The sequence below is a fragment of the Pipra filicauda genome, unplaced genomic scaffold, assembly GCF_003945595.2.
Source record: "Pipra filicauda isolate LSUMZ 115617 unplaced genomic scaffold, ASM394559v2 scaffold49_size4853605_pilon, whole genome shotgun sequence".
NCBI classification, from domain to species: domain Eukaryota; kingdom Metazoa; phylum Chordata; class Aves; order Passeriformes; family Pipridae; genus Pipra; species Pipra filicauda.
In genome coordinates this window covers 2,981,091-2,999,716 of record NW_024104642.1, presented here as the reverse complement: position 1 = coordinate 2,999,716, position 18,626 = coordinate 2,981,091, and the positions used below count along the sequence as shown (strand labels likewise).

The window sequence follows — 18,626 nt, the reverse complement described above, 5'->3', positions numbered from 1 at the left end:
ACCCTTTGCAGGAAACTAGAAGACCAAGAAAACATGATAGCTTTTATCACCCAGTGCTGTTGCAGGTCGTGTTGAACTATGTGGTTCCAGCCGGTGGAAGTCGTGCGATGCTCAGGGCTCCTTGCAGACAGGGAGGTTTGGCTGGAGAATGCTCCAGCAGGAGTTTCCCTGGGGAGTTATTGGCCTGGCAGTAGCTTGCCTGCCCTGGCATGCCTTGTATCCTGCCTGCTCCTGTCCTGCTTCTCCCAGACTGCATCCCACCCAGCCTTCTTGCTAAGGGTCAGTGGCACTCCTGCCAGGCCACCTATCCCAGGGGTAGCCCCAGCCCTGGACCCCTCCACCCAGGCTCTTTCAGCAAAATGGTGCTCAGGCCCTGCTGTGGAAAGTCCACCTTTCTTCTGTCAGTGTGCCCTGGTCGTGTTTTTTTTTCACCTCCATAATTTTACTAAAATTTCTTACTTTTAAACTCATTTGCCAGTTGCTATTTTCTGTTTTAATAGGCTCCAGCTGGCTGAATCTGAGGGCACAGAGGTGATCAAAGCACTCGCCTGGCACTACAGCATGCTCTCAGTGAAAATGGGGTGGGGGATTCCAGAAGGATATTTGACCAGGCATTACTGAAACTAAAATTTGTCAATTCATAATTTTCACACTCCATGGAGTTTGTTGTTTAAAACTGTATACAGGAAATCTGAGCTGTAATTTTCCCCATCTTTGATCAACATGCCAGTATGCTGCTGTGAAGTGAAATAGCGTAGGCTGAGGGATGAGAATTTTCCCCCAAGGGCATTCTCCTAGGAACACAACAACAGTGCTGATTTAGCAAGGAAATAAATCTCAAAATATATGAATGCTGCTGTGTACATGCTTTTATGGCACTTTATCAAAATAATTTAAAAATACAGAAGCCTTCATTCTACAGTTCTTTGGCGTTTGAACATTCATATGCATCTTGAAATGAGCGACTATATGCTGGAGGATAGAGCTGTGCCTTTATAACAGCTGTAGCTTGGAACATCTCAACGTGACACCTTTGAAGCCCCTTCCTGGTTGAGCTCTCCATAAACAGAGACCTTGATGCAGCAAGGGGAAGATGAAAGCCAGGCAGATACCATGGAAGTCTGGGAGTTCTAAGCCCTGTCTTACTTATTAATAATACTTAAGCATGACAGTCCTTTAGTAGACTGTATCTTCAACAGTTCTCCTACACACAGCCCTCTCCCCCACAGGGAGGCTTTTGAATGCTGTTCTACCCCCAGAAGTGCAAATCACTAACAGGGCTCCGGCTCTTGAATTGACCTAGCAAGTAGTTCTCTCTGAAGGTGAGTTTTTCTTGTTTAGGCACTTGTGGCAGAAGCTTGAGACTATAGCCTTTTAAAGTGACACACCCGATGGGATTACAGCAACTCTGAAGATAAATGAAAACTGAATTTTCTATGAGTTTTCTTGCCAAGTTGTATCAGCTTTGGTAGCAGATATCAGTACAAGTGCCAAACGAAGCTTTGTGATCAATCTTTCCGCTCCTGAGGAAGAAGTGTAAAGGACATGAACTCCAGTTGTTCTCACAAACTGTTCTGTTATTTTCTAGTGTGGGAATTTTCCCACTGCCATCCATTACAATATTCAGACAAAGCATCTTAGGAGAAAGAACAGCACTTCAGCAAACAAGGCCTTTTCTGCAGTATGGCTACATAGCATGTGGTGTTCAAGATTTTCTATTGTTTCTTTTACACTCTTCATAGCACTTGGCAGCTCACATGTATCAGCCATAGTACTTCGTGTAATAAAGTGCACTAGACCTGCAAACATTGAGCAATATATATCACAGCAGTTTTGGATGGTTAAGCAAAACTTTTCTAGCATAGCACTGTTTGAAATGTAGTTGATCATGCTTTGGAAGAAAGCTGCCTGTGAACAAATCAAAGCAATTCTTACATTGTTTTGCATCCTATTTCTTCTCACATATAAACCAAGCGAGGCTTTTGGTTATTTGTAACACTTGGAAGAGGTGATCTGCTCTCAGTTCTCAGAACAGGTAACAGCATTTCATTAAAAACAAACAAACAAACAAAACCAACAAAAGAACCCACACTGCTCGGGGAAGCGTACTGATCTCACCCCTCCTAACTGGAAAAATATATCAGCTTCACTCATGTTCCATGCTGTCCTTTGCCAATACAGAACCAGGTTCCCAGCAGCCTCAGGCACAACCCACACCAGCCAGGCTCTTGCCTGGACTCATACCTCACTGGTGTGTCTGATCTCCTGCACAGCTTTTCAAGATTAAACAGAATATTTTTTGCAGAAGTCAAAGGCTCTGCCCAAATTCCACCAATGCCATATAACCTATCTCAAGCCCCACCTTGATTAGAGTTCTAACTACTGGAATTATTTTTATTAAGGATGTCTCATTACACAGCCTATTTAATTAAAAGGACCTGTAGTTCATGCTTGCCTATTTTAACAGCTTGATCATGTTGCATGCTTTAAATCAGATGCCTGTATTAACATCGATTTATATTGATTTACAATCCATTTCAGCCAGCTGCAATAAGATAATGGATTAGATGTTACTAACATAATTTGATTGTAATCTTGGGATGCAAGGAAGGTTTGCTCAAGCACTGTTGTATGCTGGCACAGGAGCTGGATATGGTCTTCTCTGAACACACTTGCATACCCATTCCTTCCTTGCCAATGATAGGGCACCACCTGGGAAGTGTTCAAGCACCATCTCTTCAATAATGTGAAAGTAAGAGTCATAAATTAGCAAATCTGAGTAACTCCAGTCAAGAAAAGACACCAACACATATGTAATTAAGAACTTCCTAGAAAAGACTGCTGAAACGCCAACTCTCTAGTCTCAAGCTGCATACTTTCCTTTCTCTCTCAGACCACTGGAATATACCCCATGTATTTGGGGCAGTTTACTGTAGGAAAGTTCTTCACAAAATCAATTCTGAAGGCTATGTCACAGTTGGAATATGTCAGCTGTCTTAAAGTTCGCTGCCTGAACAAACTTGGTTATACCAGGCTAATTTTCTTCCCTCCCTGGCACATACCTAAGGAAGCTTCATTACACTCTTAGAACATAACATTCAAGACCGTAAACATGAAAATACTTTATGCTGCGTTTTCAGTTCAGTAACACCTCAGATGTATTTCAGAACAAAATTAGTCTTAGCAATAACACAAAGTAGATTTTTATAGTCCTTTATTAATCTGAATATAAAAAAGACAGAAGCTGCCTACGATATAGGACAAAGCTCTTGCTTCATGAGGAAACAAAATTTTCTTTACAAAGTGAAAAAATAAATACCCTCTTAGAGTAAGGTTTATATGCTAATGTGTCATAAAAAAGTAGAGTTTTAATATTTTGACAAAATGTCTGTGCAAAGAAACAGATGCATAAACACACGTTACTGCTACATTAAGGCAATATGAAAAGTATAGTCAGAAAATTTCAGTAAAGTGACAGTGTAGTTTTCTAGCTTTGATTAAGCCAGTATTGCACCCAAACATGGTCTCCAGTTCCCTCTGTACCCTGGAGAAGACACTAGGAAACCAGAGCCCAAAATGCCCAAGTAGGGGGGTGGAAATTAAAAACATTTTAGCAGAAAATGACCTATCCCATAAAGATGCTAACTGAAGAAAGCATTTAAAATTATACACAACCCTTATTTTAAAAATTAATGGTACATAGTTTAAAATCAGTCTCCAAAAATAAAGCCAACTTGAAGGGCAGCTGACTGAAGCTCCTGAGACCACCAGCTAAACTGGATGTGGGAAACCTGGGAGTACCCTGCTCACTGAGAGCTGTGAATGAAGTCCCACAACAGTGCTTCCACGTGATGCTGCCAACCACAAAACTTTCCTGATCCACCCTCAAGACTTGCAGATTAACAAACTTGCCCCACCTTTCCAAAGCTATTTTCTCAGAATTGTTTTCTATTTAATAGAATTCTGAGTTAAACACAGCTACTTGATGAAGCCCTATAACTTCAGTTTAAGAACTGACTTTTTAAAAAAGTTCTCTCCTCTTTAAAGCAGTTTACTAAAAGCTGAAGCTATGAGCCATACTAAACTGGTATTTGTAAAAGCTAGTCTTACTATCAAAACAAACGGTGTGACTAAAAGGATTTAGAGCATGTAAAAGAAAAGGCTGCATTGCTTTCACTGGGTACATCTGTATGTGTACACCACATTTCTCCAGGGTTACCTATCTTTGTGGCAACACTGCCGTGCTACAAACTTATGCATCATTCTCCTTTTAAGTAAGGTGAATCAATTATACTTCTGCTCTCAGAAGATGTCCCAAAGCATTTTGGACATGCTGAACGAAGAATGTTTATGTTAAAAAATGTAGTATTTTTGCTTTTGATCATGGATAGGTGCCAGTGATTGCCTTCTTCACAATCAATGGTTGCATTTCGTATTAGTGCAGTTTAAAGAGTACATGATGGGTTTAAAGTGTATACGTAGATCATATCACAGTCAGATTGAGAAGACTGGTGTGGGTTGGCAAGTACACATGCTGGACATGCTCTACATGGGATCTGCAAACAGGACATGACTGGAAAGGAAGAACATTAGGAAGTTAGTTTACTTCATATTTTGAGTCTCTGCACTTACTGGTGACTTCCCTCCATGTACACAATAACAGTACTTTCCACCATCCCATATTTAAGACTGGGTATTGTGAGAAGCATGCAGCTCATTCTTAGCCTCACTGCAAATTATGTTAGCACATCATCCACACATAATGTTCTTTGAAACCAACTTATCACAAACTAAATTTTAAAAATAAGTTTTACTAGAACATCAACATGAACATATTAATCCACGGTCATTAAATATACAAAACCCCAAACCTTCCACATAACTTGGTAACTCATAACTTAATGACATTGCATTTACCTGTAACTGGGAAGCACAGGACTTGCAGCAAACTGTGTGGCCACAGGGACAAAAGGTTGAATTGATCTCCTCTTCACAACATACCATACAAAGCATGGACTCCTTCAGCTTCCGCAGCTTCTCTTGCAGGGCTTTTGTTTGTTGGCAGCTGAGACCCTCACAGTTGTCACAGTTCATGCTGCTTTCTGAAGACTTAAGGGGGGAACTTGGTGGGGTTTGGTCACTTCTTGAAACAAGATCCACAATGCCAGCATTATAAAGAGCTCGCCTTGCATGATCATAAACTTCTTTTGATGTTCTTTTAATGTCAAAGACGTACTTTTTACCAAGATTAATGTTTTCATTCAGAAACAGAGATGCTAGGTGACCCTTTAAGTCTCGACTATACTGCATCATGACAGCACTGGTGACAGTGTCACACCTATAAAGCAATGAGACAAATCCAAAATTGATTAGTTAATACCAATAAAGCTATCCATACAGTAATTTTTACCAAAGTTGAAGTAACAGCACTGAAATTAAAGCAAATAGAACAGTCAGAGGTAACATTTAAGCTCTTGAATGCTGTTTTTGCATGACAACTCTACTTTGAAAAGTGCAAAATGAAAATGTGGGAGATACTTCACAACTTCAAGATGTGAAATGTCTGGTAAAATGAGTCAAGTCCATGGAAGGAACTTAAGGTATTATGCTAACGTAAACAGCAAAACACTTAACCCACAGTTCAGCTTAGCAATGCCTCTTTCCATGGCAATTTTCAAACGCTGCCTTAAAGAATTCCAATTAAGAGTCTTTGGCATAACATCTTTCTTTAGAGAGGCTCTCATGGAGTCAAGTAATATTTTTAACCAAATTTCCACCCAGTAGTTTACATACTAGTATTATATTATTCTGAAGAGAACCAGTGTGAATGCACTGTAGAGAATTAAATTAAGGCATATGTATTTGCCACTGAGTATTTTCAGCTACTCTAACCATGCCTGTCACATACTTCAGTTATACAGTTGAATCTGCAGAAGCCTATTAAGGCATATCAGTTCTCTAGGCAACACAGGAAAGAAAACAAACAGAACAGAAGGACTACAGCCTCACAGGGCCTAAGGTCCAAGATCTAAGCTTATGGCCAAGTGCTATTGCCAAACTAAAACTCTGCTTAAATTAAAATCAGAAACTGAAGGACAGCAGAAGTTAAAGCAGAGACACAGATCAAGAAGTAGTTGAAACTGATATGTGGTAGTTAATTTTAAGAAAACACTGCTAAGTGTCTTTGACAGCCAGTTCTACTGATCAGTGTTGGACATCACAGTAAGAATGAAAGGGGGTTTTAAAAATCAGCATTAACAAATGAATATAGCACCTCTGCCTCAAAGAACAATAGGATACAGCTGTCATGAAACAAAATCCTGGGCATGTGAGCAAGGACAGAGGAACTGTAAGAAGATTTAAATACATGGGATGGGAAGGTGGCATACAGATAACATAACTGGAGGAGCCAAATAAAGGATCTACATATTCTAAATAAAAGGATCTTCTCCATTGCTCTCATTCTCCCTCTTACATAGGGACAAAACACTGTATGTACTGTTTATGAAGTATCAAGGAACATAAAAAGTTTATAAAAAAAGTTTATAAAAAAGTGCTGTTATTCATAGTGGAAAAATTTTGCTTACTTTTCTTGCTTACTTTCCCAGAAAACAGAAAAACCTGTTCAGCTTCTGGACTTAAGAGGAAAGACAATGAAATTTTGCAGAGTATTTCCAAAGTGCAGTCAGACCACTGGCTCTTTAAGCACTTAGTTCCAACACTGGAGAAGAGCAGTAGCCACAGATGACTCTAGTGGCAATACTGACCTGTAAAATGCATGTGTCTCTGTAATTGCTCTGTAGAGCCCACTTGCTGCTCTTGTACTGATCATCTTAAACAAGAGAACTACACTATTACCAGACTCCTTGGTAACAGTCAGATATACATTCTTCCCAGACTGAGTTGCCATTTGAACAACAGGATAAGCAATCCTATAAATTAATATTAAAAAAAAAAAAGGTTATTTAGCTGGTAAGGATAAGGGCATATTCCACAAACTACTACATTGCACTTTTATCAGAAGTTACAATGATTTCTATTGTCAGTAATGCTGGATTGTAGATGCTGCCTCAAAAATACACAAAAATCAAGAGTATTAAGGCCACTTGTTATCTTGATTATAAGCAGGTAGTGTCCTCAGACCCTACATCCCAATAGCCACTTTTAGTAATTCAGAGCAGTTGTGTATTTCTGTAAAACTATAGGCATGCTCAGTACTTCTGCAAAACTGATCATGCAACTGGTTCCACAAAACACATACCTGTTGATTGGACTTAAGTCATCTTTACAGATGGATATGCCTTCAGGTCCAACACCAATAAGCAGTTTTTGCCCTTCACTATCTCTCACTGAGTGCCATTCGACCCCATAGTTCTCCAGTGTTGTAACAATCTGTAGAATCTGGTATTCAGCAGATGCTTGACTTAGACCTTCTAGCTCTTTGTGCTTTGCAATAATGCTGTTGATAAAAAGATTAAGAAGAGGTGATATAACTCAAATATGTGCTGTTACTGTCAGCAGTTTGCTTTAACATGGGTTTTTAGATGACCTAGTTGAACAGATTATTAAATGCTCCTGACCTGCTTTAGCTGCCTATAGATTTCCAGTAATTGTGAACTGGAAATAGTTGAGAATTACCAAAACATCCTGAGAATGCCTTAGAAATGGAAGAGCTACATGTAATCAAGGCTTTCCAATGAACACCACAACCCCCAACATATTTCCCCAAACCACCACTAAGTTCATAACTAAAAAAAACTACACACAAGTAGGACACAAAGTTTCCTGATAGTCAGGAATTGAGCTGTGGAAGGTACCAGAGAATTTTGTTCACATCTCAGAGTAACAGGTACTGAGCCAGATAAATTCTTGCTACTTTCATTTACCAGTGTAGGTCTAAGACATATTTACAATTTATTCACCCTGCTCCAGGTGCTTAGATACCTGTGTTTCCCCAAGTACTAGAGTTTGGGCAGCTTTTCCTTTTCACAAAAGAAGAAAAAACCCCTTGTAATTGAGCTTAAAAATTAATTGAAATCAGAACATCAAATTCAGGTTATATTTTGATCTCCAAAACTATCTAAATTGTTTTACACTATAGCACCAGTAATTAAGGGCATAAAATCTTCTGCTGTTGATCTCCAAAAAGGAGTCTGTATCATTGTGCTCTTTTTACCTCTCCAAAATGGTAGTGGTGAGCTCTTTTGCACACAACTCTTCATAATTGTACTTGGCAGTGTTCTGGTTATAATCTCCAAACTTCATCTGTGCCAACAAAGCACTAAGTTCAATTGCATGCTCTGAAGAACACTGAAGATTACCAGAGAGAAGATCTTCTTTTATATGCAAGAAAAACATATGCCTGCAATGGAATCAGAAACATTTGCTTACACAAACTGTTAGATGATGTTTGTAATCAAGACATATCAAATAACATATTAGATATATTTGGGAATCTTTAGTTTGGTAATCAAGAATTTGTGATGATTGTACCAAATAGAGGAAGTCTGGCACAAGTGAAAGAAAAAGGTCTCCATCTTATTATTCACTTACCCTTAAACACAAGGCTACAACTGAAGATGGTATTTATCTAAAAGTACTACTAAAAGAAATGAGCATTTTAATCATGTTCTTAAGAATGAGGACTGCTTTAACTCCTAATGCCACTTAGTCATTTCAATTTAGTGAACAAAATATCAATGAAATATTTGCATTAGTTTCCTATGTTTAAATTTTTGGTTGCCATTTACAAGTTATCCTGCAGTTCACAAAAGCAAATTTGGGAAGAACAGCTCAAACAGCATACACACTTCTGTCATGCAACAGGAGAAGCCATACTTTCTCTACACAGTGGAAATGCCTTTGCCACTACATTTAAGGGAAGAAGAGACATGATTAACAGAACAACTTGAGACACCTGAAAAGGCATTGTGGAACAAAATACAAAAACATCTTCTGTGTAAGAATTTGTCACACCAACCTTTACACCTGGGGCCAAGGCAACAATTTGCTGAGAATTCACAATGTTGCTCTTAACTGTCTAATAAGTCAGTTAACAGACAAATGAACACTTCCACCAACATTAACAGCAGAATGTTAGTTTCCCCTATAGGCTACTTTAACTTCTACAGAATCACCCTTTTCTCCCCTCAGGGGACAAAATATAAATGTCTTACCATTTGTTCTTAAGACTCCACATATTTATGGAAACCAGATGCAGAATTACATATCACAGTTACGAATCACTAAAAAACTATTTCTATAAATGAAGCCTAGCACCCACAGTGATGTGTCTTGGCTTACCAGAATGGGACATTTACTTCTCTAAAATTAATTGTGATCTACTTTTAAGAAAAGCTGTACTGAGTCACTCATCACTGATGCTGAAGATGCTAGTAAATGATTAGCTTTCCTTCCAAGGGGAATTGGATGATATCTTACATATATTCTGTTGTAGCATTCTAAAATTCTTTTGTACAACAGGGCAAATAGGACTTTTTTCATTACTGTGAGCAATTACAGAACTTGTAAAATTCATGTTCGTTCTTAGCTCTACCATGGTAAATGTTGCAACCAAGAAGATAGCAGCCCAAAAGATGCCCCATTATCCCCTAAGTTGCCCTACAATCCATTTCCTGCAACAAGTCACAGCTCCAACACCTCCCTTTGCAAGCTATTTGAGGCATGCTAGAGTATCACTGCAGTTGTGACACAAGTGCTTAATTGCATTGCTCTGATGTCTAGACATCAAGGGTTCTTGATCTTGTCTAGACATCAAGGGTTCTTCAGCAGTGCTGGGGAGGTCTGGTGCAAGCCAATATCCTCACGCTGTGCAGGATACAAGTTTAGGTGGCAAGAGGACCAGAACTTCAGGCAGTAGTGCTGTCTCCACTGTTAGCAGGTTATTCCTTGTTAGGGCTCTTTTTTCCAAGCAAACCTCAAACTTCTGCTCCAATCCCTTTCTCCTACCTTGCTGATTCATAGCTCTTTCAGCCTGGGCTGCAGAAACACATATCTGTGCCCTTGTAAAATACTTGGGTTGTACAGACTCCTTTTGGGGCTTAGTCCACACACCCAAAGTATTTGATAAATTACTAAAACACTATGGCCAAAATAAATTCAAATAGTAGGCATTTCCCTGACTCCAATCAAAGTTGCAGTACTTCATAAAATAAACAGCTTCTCATGCACTCAATCCTCTGACAATATCAAGATAGGATTTTCAGTTGTTTCAACTAAGTACTAATTACAAATATAGTATTTTAAAGAAAGATCTGACAATTTTATTGTCATTAGCTGAAACACAGTTACAACTACCACACCTAAATGCTTGTATCTTCAGGGTTTTTTATGCATATGACAGCACTGCCTACACAGGGGAAAATCAAGAGTTCTTCCCTTGCTGGGAAGACCTTAATGACATCACAGGAGAAGATGAAAAACAAAATATTGCTCCTGCAAATACAGATGCATTACAGAAACAGCTACAGCAGATGCATGGCTTGTCACATTCCATTACTAAAAAGCCAGCAATGGCATAGGAAGACAAATGAGTTTAAGGCAAATGTGAAATAGCATCACATTAGCTAATGTGTGGTAACTTCACGTAACTGGCTTATATCACACAAGGGAAAACATCGCACAGAGACTCAGCTACTTTGTATTTTTCTGATAAATGAAACAAAGTTGCAGCACATATAAACAACAGTTATTGTGAAGTAACTAAAGCTGTGCAAATTCATGTCCCAGTTTACACTATGATAAGTTATTTTATTACGTCAGAGAAAACAGACAAAACCACCTGTATTTAACAGTCCATCTCACAAAGTCATTGGTCTGCACCTAAATAACCTAAACTGCACCCATAACAAGTCAGTGAAAGACGTCATACTGATCTGCAACAGCAGCTGCCCTGAAGTTCAGGCAGCAAATTTGCTGCTTTTTTTTTTTTTTTTCATTTTAAGTCCTTAAGTGTGTTTGATGAAGGAAAGACATCTAGAAATTGCAGGACAGCAAGGGTTGCACACATTTTATGCATCTGAAAAAGTGATTTGATTAGCCCATCCAACCATACTCAGATTGCACTGCTCCAAAGTAATATTAATGTCCCTTGTAAAATCACCCCCCATTCAAAGGTTCAAAACATGACACTAACCAGAATATGATTATAAAAGCAGATTGCCTTTTCCTTTTTACACAAAAGTGAACAGTGTTTTTTGATCCTTAAAGGCATAAGAATGTGGTTTTATTGTTAAATATAGTGAAGCAAAACTAAAGCATTAGAAGCCTTGAGGCAGTTCCCTATCTAATTCTGCAAATTCTAAAGGACCCAACAGGTTGTCTGTAGAAAACCTGGTTGTATTACAGATTCTATTAGTTACACAGAAAGTATCTATGTAAGTTTTTGTAGATTAGATTGTGACCTAATCTACCATCCCTCCTCTCTCCTGGAATCTCTAGGTACAATAAAAAAAATTGTTAAAGCTTCTCCGTTGTGCAGTAAGAGGATATTTATTTTTTCAAGGAATTATTTCAGCACTAATATTTTATACTTAGTGGAATTTTTATCTAGCAAGCTTTAGAACAATGAACTGTGAAAATTGAACTGTTTTTAAGTTCTCTAAGGTTACATTTGCAACATTGCTGGTAAAATGCCTTAGTTTGTCCACCATATAAGAAAATAAACATTTTTGTTTGTTTCTGCATCATTCACCACTTCAGTTACACGATACATTAATATTACCTGTTATAAATTTGAGAAGTAACTCAAGTCACACAAGTGGTATGTGTCCTACCTCACCCCCCAAGCTCCAACATTCTCTTAGCACATTCTGCAGCTTCTTACTACTCTTGCCAAAGCTTCATTCAATCTTTATATCTTTCACAACTCTGAACTTTGCCCATCAATTGTTGTGGCTCCTAGTCATCCTAACACCTGCCAGGCATATTGGGACATTGAACAACTAGTGGCAGCTTTAAGGACAAACAGAACTTTCCATTGCATTTGCAGCCCAAGTTCTCTACATGTGACAGCATTAGTACAAAAGACAGTCTTTATCACTTCAAATAGTCTTACCTTCCCCTCTAAACTTCATGGTACCTAGATGTACCTGTGTATTCGACTTAGCTGTCAGTGGAAAAAGTGACAAACCCCAATCCTTTACCAAAAGAAGTATCTGCATATGACTAACGATTCCTAAACTAGAAGCATAACCAAAAGACCTCATTCTCTTCCTAGACTACTGGCAAGAATCTTAACATATATCCCAAGGAACTGCCTGTTCTCTTCAGGGTATGACACTACTTACCACAGGTTAAGGGTCTTTTCTACTGTGAAGTAAATTTACAACTCTGTTATCTATAGGAATCAAAATTAAGAAGCATAATTGTTCTCCCTAAAAATATATTGATAAAGATCTCAAAATCTATAGAATATAATTCTGTTTTTAAAAGCAGATGTAAGGCCACCCCACGTGAGAAAGCAAAGTGTACAATTATGCTCCTCAGTATCTTTGTTCTTATTTGCTCTCAGCAGAGTGGGTGAAAGGTTACCAACTGCAATTCAACTTTGATTTAAACAAACAGATCCATTAAATTCACCCTGTCTATTACAACAGACTTTTAATGCATTGGAACAAATATGTCACTGCTGCTCTGGCTAGCCAATGCTATAGGATAATAGAATGTTTTTCCTCGTTTTCTACCTACTGTATGTATCTGACCGCTCAACATATTTTACAAGCCAGTTCTTGATTTCAACTACTTCATCAATACAACTAGATAACACTGCAAAATACTTTGTAAATATAATTCAAATACTGCCAAACATCACACACCCTTTAACAGTCTTCAAAACAACAATTACCACCTTCAAGGCTGGCAAACTACAGCTCTTTTGAATGCTTTGTAATACTACGTGGCTTGCTTGAATTTGATATGTTACTTTAAATTGTCGTGGCTTACATATGAATATTTGATTTTCAGTCATACTACACAAGACAAATAACTTTGCCCATTTTGATGTACATCTGGGTAAACTTTACAGTGCTCGAAAAAATCATTCACTTGAAAAATTTTCTTTTTTGCAATCGCCACGAGGTTGACTTTATCCTGCCAGACTGAGAACAACCCGTCCTTCCGGACGGGTGCTGTGCACAATTCGCCTCTTGCACGGCCTAGGGAAACACTCCCACTGTTAAAAGGTGGATGCAAATTTCAAGACTCCTCTGATCCTCTTTGCACAAAATGCTCGTGGCCGGAGCCGCAGAGCTTTCTGCCCTGCGACAGCAGTGCGAAGCCCAGGCCGGCGCCACCGGTTCGCCCGACTCCGGAGCTGCCGCGGGCCGGGGCTACTCCCAGTCACTGACCCGGAGCTGCAACCCCAGGAGCGCTGCGGCACCCCCGGGAGTGCCCCGCAACCGGCGCGGCAGGGCCGGCACTGCTGCCAAGCATCTCACCCACCCTCAGTCAAAAAGTCTCCTGAAAATTCCGATTAGTGAAGTATAATCCTTTCTCTAAGCCCCAACTCCTTACGGCAATTCAACACTTCATAACAGTTGATACGTGAACCACCCACAAATCATTCAGTAAAAGAAGTGAAAAGCAGGAGGTTTTTTTCTAGCTGTTGCACGACCTATCAAAAAAAAACCAGAAAATGGTGAAAAAAACCAAAACGTGACACAAGCCAGAGCTTATGATCTCAATCGTGGACTATCACATGTATCTTTAAGCAAAGAGCAGTCCTTTTCAAGCCAATGTGATTTTCCATTCAAAGGAAAATTCATAGATATTCAAACTTCTCTATAGCAGCACACTGTTCACATTTCAGACTTGTTTGTAAAACTCTGACAGCAGCAGATTAAATTTGAGTGACATTCTTGCAGCACTTTCATTCCATTGAAAACAATTCTCAGCTATGAAATCACGTGGTGAAATTCAGTACCAGGCAGTCAAATAAAAAATTAGATATTGTGATCCAAAGAATAGAAATAAACTGCTTTTAGCCCTGTAGAAGGAAAAAAAGTGTAGTAAGAAAGTTTTTCCATGCAATTCCCCAATTCCCAAAGTGATAAGTAAAGGTCGTTTGTTGCCATAGTGGTCAGAGGTACAATTATAACCCGCTCTGCCTTTGAGACAAGACTGCTTCCTTGCATAAGAAGATTAAAATGCATGAGGCTATGATCTTCCACTGGCTGACTAAAGATAACAGAAGCAGAGGTTGATGTTCAGTTGCCAGATCAGCTTTCACAGCATGTAGAAACCTGAATATTAAATTGGTACAAACAAACATACACCTGAGTTTTAAATCGAAGTGCACAGCAAGAATCTCTAATGAAGCAGTGCAACTGGGACTGGCAAAGCTTCCAAAGTATATAGAAAAGACCTTGTAACAACTCAGTCACAACACTTGCTATTATAATCATGATGAGGCATATCAACAAAATTTAGAATTACTTGCAGCTTCCCAGATTTCAAAAGCAGTCTCAACACGCATCTAATTTATGTGTAAAAACCGCATCAGAGGCAGCAAGCAAAAGACTGGAAGACTTCCCCAACTGTTCTTCACACACAGGACCGGAAGGCAACAGCTCTCCCAGAAACCACCCTTACATCAGATGTGGACACAACTGCTAAAGGAAACCAAGGATACTCATCACTTTCTTCCTCAGCCAGCCCACTGACTTTGTAGGTAAAGGAAAGAAACAAGGTGTCAGCAGTAACTGTGCAGCTAATCCTTACAATTCTATGTTTATTGATTTTTAAGTTCTGCAACAGGTTTAACAAGTTTTGCATCTTCTCCTTGATACCAAACATGCTTACACACAAACTAAGTATGAATTCAGTTACATGTGTATGTAAATCCTCAAGCAGATCTGAGTAGAAAAAGAGTAAATCGACTGAAACTCAGTATCAACAATACAGGAATAGACATTAACCACAGGTACTGGAATTCTAGGTCTGCTACTTGTAGACTACTGGGCATACACAATTAAAAGGCAATTATTGCAAGTTGATGTACAACTTGTATTTTTTTATAATATAGGTCTTTTGATGACTGAGACTCAATTTTAAAATTTGTTGTTAAAAGTATTAGTTTCAGAACAGTCATAATTAATACATAAAAGAAAGCTTGTCCCACCTACATCTTTTCAAAGTCATCTTTACAGTCGAGAAATACCTGCTACTTTGATATAGGTATATAAACTCTGTTACATTTTAGCTCCACAACCCAGTCTTTGAGGCCCTTGGGGCATGTTTCATCAGTTCAAGCTCTCTATTAACTTGCACCACCTGCCAAGTCTCGCATTGACAGTGTTGAAGGCAGGAACACAGATGTCTGTAAAAACCTCGTAAAGCTGAGCAAGCATTCATCAATGATAGCATAAACCCCCCAGTTTTGGGTTTCCTCAGATTTTCACCCTGATTCGTTCTGAGTGGAGGCACATCTGACATGCTCAGGGTAACCTCTTCCACCTCATCAGGTATGAAGTTGTGTGGCTCCTTTTGTTCTACATAAAAACCCTTTGTTATTTGGATTTATACGTACTGAGAATATTTAAATAGGAGGACAAGTTTCTTTAAGGAAAAATACTCAAAAAGAGCCCAAAGATATGCCATGGATAGTAGAATTTATTTTTTCAAAATAAGGTACATTAAAACTGGAATTTAGCCTGACTTCATTTGCCTAACTGAAGCTATTATACAGGACAACGATGGTCTAACAGCATAGCATTCTGAAAATTTCAAGCAGATTGATGACCTGAAACCACTGCTCCCCCAAAGCCTCTACCCTGCACATTAGATCAAAAAATAAAGCAATACATGCATGTTTCTAACTCAAAACCTTTTTCCTACGAAATAAACACCAAATAAGACTGTCAGCATCTGACCAAACTCCTTAGACAAACATTCTGTGCAGAACCACCATGTTGTTTTCATGGTCTTAATTCTGAAAGTATTAAGTTTAGGATTCTGAAAGAACTAAGTTAAGGTGAGTAGTGAAAAAATGTGTTTGGCACTATCATACACACACTAGATTTCAATTGGCCCAATTTACACTAACTGTACTACCGAAAGCTAACTAGAAAAATTATTTGTACTAAATACATATATGCACAGCTTTCTTTAAAGCTAATTCAACTGTAATTCATGTGGTAATCAAACTCAAGGAGTAAAAGCGAGTATTCACTACCAATCTTAGAAAACTAATTTACTAACAGTATAACAATTTAGTTAAGAGGACTGGCCACAGCAGAAGTGAAACAGCTGTTTCTTTTGTAGCCTCTAAGGGCCTGTAGCTATTTGAAAGTTACTGTAACATAATACCAGAGAAAAAGGAATTCAGCAAGTTTTTTGCTCTCTGGGAGGAATTGTTTCCTGCCTTTCTGTACCAGCAGTTCAGAATGACCTAGAGTAACACCACAGAACAGGGGTTACTATCGGACACACAAATACCATATAAAAAGTCTGCTACTGGTAGCTTAGTTTCTTCCACTTCCAGCACTGAATGCTCACAAAATTACCCACAGTCATTACTTACTGGTAGCTACACAATACTTAGCATTATAAGTTTAATTATTTAAAAAACAAAACAAAACACAACACAAAGATTTTAAAACTACACAGAAAAGTCAAGCAAAATTACTAGAAGATAAAAACCATAAAACCACTGTGCAATCACTTTCATAAGTTACAGAAATCGAAAACAAAGTGTTACATTAAATCTACTTACAACCATATTTACCTTACCTTGTCTGTTCCTGTAAAATAAGATGTGGCTCAACAAAAAACTTGACTCTCAATTTCAATCGATAAGGGGCTAAACCATCCATCTGCTGGGAGATCCTGTTCCTCAGATTCAGCCATAGATTCTCCCCTTTGCTGCCAGTGAACTGCAGTCCAAAATAATCAACTTCTATAATCCCCAACCTTCTGCAAACCTGAAAGAACGAGCTTCTTTATAATAAGGCTACAACATAACGATGAAAAATAACACCCGAAGTGCTGTTTCAGACTGCTCACTTAAAACACACACACACACAAAAATCCTGCTGTCAGCACGTTCATACAAAGGATTACTTAATTACTGGATTTTAGGTTGCATACAAAACATCACGGAGAGAAACACTAAGCATAAACTAGGAATTTCATGGTCAAATTTCACCCCAAGGACAGGCACTTCAGAGGACCAGCAGATTTCCAAAAGAGGAGAGTATCGGCTGTTCAACCTCTCAGCCAGTAGCACTTTCTGGGCACGAAGGAGTGAAAAAGTACAGCCACCAACAAGTTTTATTTAGATGCCACCAGCAGACCGGACTCCCGCGTCTGGATCTCTCCAGCATCCCCAAGGCCGCCCCCGCTGGCGACGGAAGGGCGAGAAGGCACCTGGACAGCAGCTCTGGCCTGCTAGGTCCCGGACACGGAGAGTTGGATGCAAAGGGTGCTGCATCCCCCGCCTCGGGTCCCACTCGTGCTCCCTCCCTGAGAACACTTCCAGCGGGATGCAGCGGTGGGGCCCGGGCCTGCGCTTCCCACGGCAGAGGGACCAGCGAGCCCCGAGGCGGGGGATGCAGTATCCCCTTCATCCAACATGAAGAGAGAGGTTGGGGAAAAAAGGAAAATAAAAAATAAAATAAGATTAAAAAGAAAAAAAAAAACCACAAACAAACAAACAAAACCCACCAAAACACAAAACGAGAAGGGAAGCGGGGAGACTGCGGCGCTCGGCGCTCCCCGCCCCCACCGCCGGCGCGGCGGCCGCCCCCGCACGGCCCAGCCCAGCCCCGCGCCACCGCCGCCCCGCACCGCCCGCCCGAACCCCACCGCGGGCGCGGCGCCTCGGCACCGGGGCGGCGGGCTGGCAACGGGGACACACGCGCCTGTGGGGCACCAGCGCTCCACGCTGCCCAGTGGCCACCGCTACACCCACCACAGCCCCCCTCCCCGAGCCCTGGCGCCCCGGCGGCCAGAAAACCCTCACCTGGTTGAGGCAGTCCTCGCCGTTGGCTTTCGCCTCCACTTCCACCTCCATCACCACCGCGTCCGGCCTGGTCACATAGCACAGCATGGCTGGGGACAGTCAGAGCCGCCGCTGCCACGGACACCGGAGGAGCGGCCGCTGCCGTCGCTGTCGCTCCGGGCTGAGCCCCGCTCGCGTCCCAGCCGCCGCCCACGCCCGCCAAAGCCCGTCGCGCCCACACCGCCTGCGCTCTGCCAGCGCCGCTCCCTCCTTATGTAGCCTCTGCCCGGCCCGCCCCTCCCCGGCCCGCACCTGCGGGCCAATCGCGAGGCTCTGCTCATGGCTGCGGCCGCCGCCGCCACCAATGAGCGCCGCCGCCCCCGGGAGGGCGGCCGTTGTCCGCGCTCTCTGGCGCCCCCCGCCGTGCCCGCCGAGGCCCGGCCGCTTGGTGGACCCGGCACGGGGGGTCTTCGTCCGCCCCAGCGCCTCCACGTTGCCGTCACCCGCCCTCAGCCGCCACAGCCCGGAGCTTCTCACCTCGGAATCACGTCCGCTTAAATCAAAGCCATGTGCGTTCTTCCAAGCGCGGGTGGAGGCCAAGCCCACTGGGCAGGGACAGCCTGCGAAACTAATGTGAGAGTGAGCATTTGTGGGGGGTGTAAAAAGC

General features: G+C 40.9%; 1 protein-coding gene across 1 annotated transcript; it reads right to left on the bottom strand.

Moving 5' to 3' along the window:
• Positions 1-3,197: 3,197 nt before the first annotated feature.
• Positions 3,198-18,182, bottom strand: LOC114000618 (myosin regulatory light chain interacting protein). The gene is made up of 7 exons (XM_027745063.2): positions 17,981-18,182; positions 16,750-16,940; positions 8,177-8,362; positions 7,262-7,459; positions 6,768-6,932; positions 4,918-5,338; positions 3,198-4,573 (listed from the first exon to the last, which is right to left on the bottom strand). The coding sequence occupies exons 1-7, from the start codon at positions 18,065-18,067 to the stop codon at positions 4,484-4,486; spliced, it is 1,338 nt and encodes a 445-aa protein (XP_027600864.1). The 5' UTR covers positions 18,068-18,182; the 3' UTR covers positions 3,198-4,483.
• Positions 18,183-18,626: the final 444 nt, after the last annotated feature.

What these genes read in the sequence shown, in the direction of transcription:
- LOC114000618 (XM_027745063.2), bottom strand. Translation starts at nt 18,067, where the DNA reads ATGCTGTGCTATGTGACCAGGCCGGACGCGGTGGTGATGGAGGTGGAA. An exon ending in ATTTTACAGGAACAGACAAG is followed by an intron (nt 8,363 to 16,749) that starts GTAAGGTAAATA and finishes ATTCCATTGCAG; the next exon opens with GCATATGTTTTTCTTGCATA. An exon ending in GACTTAAGTCCAATCAACAG is followed by an intron (nt 6,933 to 7,261) that starts GTATGTGTTTTG and finishes ATTAATTTATAG; the next exon opens with GATTGCTTATCCTGTTGTTC.